A 7,568-nucleotide genomic window follows, 5' to 3' on the forward strand; every position below is an offset into this window, starting at 1 on the left:
TAGATTTTCTCTTTTTTTTTTTTCAATTGTCTAGTTAAAGAGTTTAAGATAAGAGATCACACTTTACCAAATAATTGAAAAAAAAATTAAGAAGATTCATTTTCGAAGATAATCTCGTGCAGGCCCTTTAGGGCTACAAGAAACATGTTCTTTTATTGGCTTTATTGTTATGCGAGCAAGCAGACAATGCAGCTGGCTGGATATTCGTGATAACTTGGAAAAGTGCATGTGCATCTTACAAATTTATTAATGCTTTTGTTTATCATCCATTACTTTCATGGAAATCCTTATAAGCACTATACCATTCCTCCTCTCCTTTTGAATTGTTCAATGCTCACATATAAAACTCAAATCATATAGCACATTCAAATTTAAGTTTTTACAAGAACCGTAGTAGATAAATAAATTTTAACAGAGTAATACTGATGTATTTTTGGTTTGAGGCGTCAAATTATGACTTGTGAGTAATGGTGAACAGGAAGCTAGAACATTTAGAACCACGGTTATTATTCAAATGCCATCAAGTATTATTCATATGTTAACACTAATCTAAAGAAATTCTTCCACTAAGCTACGTTCTATCTACTTAATAAGCGGAAAAGCATGCACCATTTTCTGTTTACCCAGCAACAGTGCTAGTAATGCATGAACAGAAACTGCACAATATTTGCTACTTTGCTAAAATCAAGTGTTTGCCGTGTAGACTGAGAACCTCATTTCAATTTACACAAAAGCAAAGTCACAAGGATCAAAGGAGAAGATTAACGCAGAAGAATTCATCAGATCACTTCTGTCCAAGCTCCATCGCTTCCAAGCTTGGGCTATGATAAGTGAAAGGGGGCAATGTATCACCATTTCTCCTTGGTGCTTGATTCACACCCCCTGGAACCTCCATGGTCTGCACAAGAGGTGAATCCCGGTTCGTGTTTGAATTGACTCGTGCTTCCTCCATCGCCTTGAAATATGCATAGGGACCCCATCCTGAAGAGAAACAAATTTAAAGTCAGCTAGAGGAATCTGCTTCAAACTAGGAGTATATGATACATTGATCCAGACATCATGAATGGCCAAAATTTTAGCTTATTGGTAAAGGTGGTCAAACACAACCACATGGCTAACCTGAAGTTAGTGGCCAAATCCACCTTAATATTTTTTATTTGTCATTGAAAATGTTATCAAATCCAAAATCATGCAGAATTTAATACTAGTACAACCAACTTCCACCTAACTACACTTATAGGCCAGAGGCATCCGTTCTTATTCTCAGTTGAAAATTGAAATAATGATTGGACGACAAAAGTGGCACATTAAGCACAAATGCGACTTCGTTACAAACTAGATTATTGCTACAGTGTTCAAAGCACCTGCAAGTGCTATATATGATATCTCTAGGTAACTTGAATGAGGAGATTAAAATTTTCTTCTAAATGAGGGACAGAGGAAAAGGCCTTGAAGAATAGTGACTTTGAAGGGAGAAATTGCAGGTGACTAATTAAGCAAGGCTCAATGTTTTATCTTGTTTGCTATCTAAAATAAGTTAACTTCTCAAGAAGTATCTAATAGGTATAGGGAGTGAGAGGGTATAGTAAAAAGTAAAAACTATAAGAAAATTACAATATCACAACAATCTTCTATGATAGTTTTCGTATGATCCCAACATATTAAGGTTTCTAATATCATAAGACTTAATTTTGGAAATATATTTGTGAATCAAAAACTTCGGAGAAATCAACGTAAACAAGGTTTGAAATACTGAAGAAGTCAAACAGAGAGATGAGGTGTTACCATCATCACTATAAGGGGGAGGGAAGAACTGCATATAGCAAAAGGTTGCTACAACCAGCCCTGCAAGAAACACAATCAAATGAGTTTCACTTAAATTTGATCTTTCAGCGCTGGGACTAAGCCATTTTTAAACTTTTCTAGCTATTTAAGTCATTAAGAACAACCTAGAAGACCTCCAGCAAAGACATCTTGCCAATGATGCCAATAGTCATCTACGCGAGAGATTCCAACTAGACAAGCAGCAAGTATCGGAAGAAACACGATGCATAGTTTTGCTACATGCCCTTGGCGATCAAAAGCTTTGATCTTCCCAGATAGGTACAGCGATAGAAAACCCAATCCTGCAAAGGACCCTGCAGAAGTGAATATAAGTATCAGGTTCCACACAGAGACTTTTTTCTGAAGGAATTAGCTACTGATTTGATGAGTAAATTAAGATATTATTTTATGTACTTAACAGCACACGAGAGATATTGGCTATAATAAACTTCAGCACTGATTTTGGAAAGAATTTGTTGCTACTGTCTGAAAATTTTAAGTGAATGATGATTACCAATTTCGTTAGATTTACAATATGCGATCTTATAAGAATACAAACATTACTGCATTTCACCAATTTCGTGTTTCTTAAAGATTATCAACCCAGTTATATGTGAGAGCAACTGATTTAATGTTATGATTCGACTTCACTACTAAAAATGCATTGTTAATTCCAATCTGCTCGGACCAAAAGCTTGTAGTAGAAGAGAACTGTAAACTTTTTGTTGCTCACATGATGTATGACCGCTTGGGAAACTCTTGTGTCCTTCTTTTATATCACTTTCCTTACCATGGCACACTACACCTCCCCATTTGTCATAAACCTACAAGGTTAATGGAATAGAAAATAACAAATAAGTAAAGACCATTCCCTCTGTACGAAATTTCAGCAGTTACAGTTCTTGTAAAACCATCTGAAAACTCCTAATAAAATGAAACCATACAAGTATATAAAAAAGATAGACAAGGAATAATCCAGAAACTCTATACAAGAGATGGACGCATCCTATTATCTTTATACCTTCTATGCCACCATTACCACAACAAAATGGGGCCAAAATTCACTTGGGAGAGACTAAAACATTGAGTATGAGAAACTATGATCAAGTGGTTATATTAGTATATATATGTAACGACATTGTCCATTAAATGATAGTTGCTAACCTCTACTCCATCAGGGAAGCAACGCCAATAGAAGTCTGGCCGGGGCCGACCAACTGCATCTTTTATTGCATCGGTCAAGACAGCGGTAATCAGAACGGCAAACAGGAGCCCTGCTAGCAATGAAGTACAACATTATTACCAATTCATCAACAGCTTTAATTTGTGTATGTGAAAGTATGCAAAATACGAAGTTTACCTAGGACACTGTGATGCAAATCATAAACATCTCTCCTCCGCATATAGAAGAGAAGAAAAACAGCCATTGGCAACAGAACCGCATATAGCTGGACACATCAAAGAAGGGAAAAACATATCAACCATAATTACTTGCATTAAATAAAAATATGCAATTAGCTCAGGCCATTATTATTAAAACATAATTCAAGTTCATGCAGGCGTAATGAAATGAAAACAGAAATCAAAACAAAGCAAGGGATCCCCTAACATGGAAGCAATTCAATGAGCTTTTAATTCTGTCTAAGGAAGGGAACTTACAGGAACAGCCCATACGGGAACAGTGTTCTCTTTCATGGGATATTTAAGGTCTTCCAACATGTCTCTTCCCACAAAGCGGTAAAACGGGTGAATGACGAAAAGAATAACCTCAATCACTATGAGCAACAGCAATATGAGCCAATCATGAAGGTGATTTCTTGCAAGTGTAGCCCCATGTGATTTGATTGTGTGAGCAGAAGGATCAACCCGGGGCATCCGTCCCTGCCGGAAGAAACAACCAAGAGAGAAACATCTAATTTAACAGAGGCAACATTTGAGTACAAAATGGTCACATAAAACTACTCGGAAAATTTTCCTCCCGCACCACATGATTATTGCATGCATCAATCAATCAGCGTAAAATTCTTCAGTTGAAGAAACAGTAATAAACTGGGAAAATTATGTTGATTAATACATACGAAAATGGTCGATAATTTTTATTTTTGGATCTAAGTTTCTTACGGATCAAGAGGAGTCTCTCAAGTTTCAACCCACACCACACGCATCCTAATTAGAAATGGACCACACGTCTCTATCCCTATAAATTTGCTGCTACCTATTTGAAACAACCACTGAAAGTTAGGTTATTCCATGCTTCAATTAAAATTCAAGCATAATCAGGTCTCCATCATCAATTAACCCTGCTAAAACGTAAATGAAGTTACCAGAAGATAATTTTACCTGCTTCGAAGTTTTAACATCCTAAACCAAATCAACATTAAATCCCACTGGTACGGCGGAAAGAATCAAATGAATATCCAAATCCAAATTCTGAGTTTAAATTATTGTGGTAATATAAGTATAGAAAAGAAGAAAATGAATAACTACCTGAAACGGTGGCCATATTCTTCCAAAAGATATGAAGCCCCGCCACGCCATGTGTATAAAAGTATAAACGAACGAGAGCACTCACGAGATTCTGGTTATTAACATGAAGCACACAAATAGAAACAAAAAGGTAACAGTTAAGACTGAGTGAGAAGTTTTATCCCAAACTGGAAGGAAGGAAAGGAAGGGAAACAAAAGTAATCGTAATCGTAGAGTACTGTTATAGTGAGAGAATTTAAATATACTCAACTCAAGTCTTTTTCCTTTTTTGTTTTTTAGTTTTGTCCCGGAAAATTTGAAATAAAACCCTTTTTTTTCCGAGAAAATCTGGTGACGGAAGAATGAAACGTTGGTGGGTGAGATTAGAAATTAGAAGTGAAACGAACCTTCCACTTTGAAATGAATTTAATTTGGCGGGGGCGGAGCGGTTTACCCCTTTATCCAATCCTACAACCGAGGTAACGAACTTTTTCAAAAATATTTTTAAATTAATCAGAATCTTCTTTCTTTTTTTTTTTTTTCTCTTTTCTGCTAATATATATAGATTCTGTGAATTGTTAGTAGTTGACTACTCGCCGGTCAAAATAACAAATGAATTTAGTTTTAATGGGTAACAATTATAATTGTTAATATGTTATGTTTACCCCTTTGTGTAATTTTTTTTACACTAATAATATATAAATATAAATTATCCATACAAAATTGAAAATATTATATATACATAAAATTAATTTTATTAATATCTTATCATTTTAGTAATATATTCTAAAAAAATTATATATACATGTTCCGGACAAAAAAGAACATAATCGATGAAACTATCAAGGTCATGGCTGACTTCACGGAATAATGGCAAGATACCACAACGATTATGTCATTAAAGCTTGTAACTGCTCAAATTTCGGCAATAATATGTTGCAATAAGCACTAAATGTCGAAAAAAAGGCAGCTCTAGAAGGAAAATGTTAGAAACAAAAGAGTAATTTGAAAGAGTGTATTATTCAGGTTGTGAAAAAGTATAATGTACAAAGGGTATATATAGGTGCTAGAAGAATTAGAGTAATAAAAATATACAATCCTATAATTAATATACAAATATGCTATATAAATATAAATGATACTAATTGATTTAATATTGATTCTAACTTATTCTCTACCATCCCCCCTCAAACTCAAGTGAGGGCTAAGGATACCATCTTGAGTTTGGATACCAAAGTTCGAAAATGAGTTGGATGATGAGCCTTCATGAAGATATCAGCAATCTGATCTAGTGTTCCAACAGCGATGAGATAAACAACATCAATAAGGATGTGTTGCCGAACAAAGTGACAATCAATCTCAATATGTTTGGTGCATTCATGAGACACATCATTGTGGGCAATCTGAATAGCACTGCGGTTGTCATAAAAAATATCAGTTGAGGTGCACTGCAGTGCACCCAAGTCTTCGAGAAGCCAACAAATCGAGATAACCTCAGCAATGGTATCAGTGTGAGCACGGTATTCAGCTTCCGTGTTTGATTGAACAGTGGACGTTTGCTTCTTAGCTTGCCAAAAAATGTGAGAGTCGCCAAGAAATAAACAATAACTAATAGTAGAATGACTATCAGTGGGATCACCAGCCCAATCAGCATTTGAGTACGCCTAAAGGGATAAAGATGAATATGTAGAAAAATAAAGGCCATGAAATAGGGTTCCTTTGATATAGTGAAGAACGCGAAAAACTGCCGTATAGTGAGTAGTACGAGGAGCTGATAAGAACTGGCTAAGAACATGAACCGGATAGGCAATGTCTGGTCGGGTGACAGTTAAGTAGACTAGTACTCCAACTAACTGTCGATAAAGAGTATGATTATCCAAAACAACGCCATCCATAGGAGTAAAACGAACATTAGACTCAAGAGGAGTAGACTCAGTGCGATTCTTTATTATACCGGCTCGAACAAGAAGATTCGAAGCATACTTAGTTTGAGAGAGATAGATACCATCATCTTTGGATATGACCTCGAGACCAAAAAAATAACTGAGAGAACCAAGATCTTTCATCTAAAAAATACGTTGAAGGGAGGCTTTGAGATCAGAGATACCATCAACATCATCTCCAGTAATGATCATGTCATCAACATACAAAAGCAGAAGAACAACTCCACATTCACTTTACGAATAAAGAGAGCATTATCATGAGGGCTGCAAGTGAAACCGAGATTGCATATAGTGGTGCTGAACTTGTCAAACCATTCGTGAGGAGCTTGCTTAAGACTATAAAGTGTCTTGCGAAGGAGACAAATTTTGCTAGAAGGACAAGGATAACCCAGAAGGGGTTTCATATAGACTTTTTTTTCAAATCTCCATTAAGAAATACATTCTTCATGTCCATCTGACTTAGAGACCATTTTTTGACCGTAGTGACAAACCCCAATTTGACGGTTTATCTTGTATTGAATTTAGGGGATTTTCTCACCTTTTACCCACATTTATTCAATGAAATAGCATGGTTTTGTATATTCTCCCTTATTTGTGCTTAGATGTGAAAACATGCTTTTTAGGTCTTAAAATGAATAAATTTAATTCACCTTGATTTCATTAGATGCCTTGATATGTTTGTCAAGTGATTTAAGGTTTAGGAGGCAAAGATTGAATCAAGGGAATGAAGAAAGAAGCATGAAAAGTTGGAGAACTCATGAAGAAATGAAAGAACCGGAAAGCTGTCAAACCGACCTCTTCACACTTAAACGACCATAACTTGAGCTACAGAGGTCCAAATGATGCGGTTCCAGTTGGGTTAGAAAGCTAACATCCGGGGCTTCAAAATGATATAAGATTTGCCATAGTTGCTACAAGTATGGTGGCGCGCACGCGCAAAGTACGTGCACGCGCCGTTGCTGCCACCTAGTTCACTTAAAGCAACATGTGGCCAGTGATTTTAGAAGCCTTGTGGGCCCAATCCAACTCATTTCTGATGCTATTTAAGCCAAGGATTGAAGGGGAATCAACATACTTTTCATACTTTTCATACTTTAGAAGTTAGTTACCAATTAGTTTAGTTTAGCTTGGTAGTTAGTTTCTAAAGAGAGAAGCTCTCACTTCTCTCTAGAATTAGGATTAGGATTAGTTCTTAGATCTAGGTTTTAATCTTTGCTTTCTTCTACTTCTACATTTCAATTCTTTGTTGTTAGATTCATCTTCTTCTACTCTTTTGTTATAATTTCCTTTATGTTGTTCTTACATTTTGTTGTAGATCTAGTATTGTTCATTCTA

The 7,568-nt window shown here is 35.8% G+C and overlaps 1 protein-coding gene across 4 annotated transcripts; it reads right to left on the minus strand.

Moving 5' to 3' along the window:
• Nucleotides 1-438: 438 nt before the first annotated feature.
• LOC130947413 (lipid phosphate phosphatase 2-like) lies at nt 439-4,804 on the minus strand. Of its 4 annotated transcripts, XM_057876116.1 has the most exons (10): nt 4,698-4,784; nt 4,312-4,402; nt 3,946-4,039; nt 3,484-3,705; nt 3,185-3,272; nt 2,989-3,098; nt 2,558-2,648; nt 1,950-2,138; nt 1,786-1,845; nt 439-981 (listed from the first exon to the last, which is right to left on the minus strand). In XM_057876116.1, exons 4-10 carry the CDS (start codon nt 3,697-3,699, stop codon nt 785-787), a joined length of 951 nt encoding a protein of 316 aa, XP_057732099.1. In that variant the 5' UTR covers nt 3,700-3,705; nt 3,946-4,039; nt 4,312-4,402; nt 4,698-4,784; the 3' UTR covers nt 439-784. The 4 variants fall into 4 exon arrangements, with proteins under 4 accessions (XP_057732099.1, XP_057732098.1, XP_057732096.1 ...); XM_057876115.1 differs by lacking the exon at nt 4,698-4,784 and having other exon boundaries at nt 4,312-4,509; XM_057876113.1 differs by lacking the exon at nt 3,946-4,039 and having other exon boundaries at nt 444-981; nt 4,698-4,804.
• Between the last annotated feature and the right edge of the window lie 2,764 nt (nt 4,805-7,568).

The sequence above is a fragment of the Arachis stenosperma genome, chromosome 9, assembly GCF_014773155.1.
Source record: "Arachis stenosperma cultivar V10309 chromosome 9, arast.V10309.gnm1.PFL2, whole genome shotgun sequence".
NCBI lineage: Eukaryota > Viridiplantae > Streptophyta > Magnoliopsida > Fabales > Fabaceae > Arachis > Arachis stenosperma.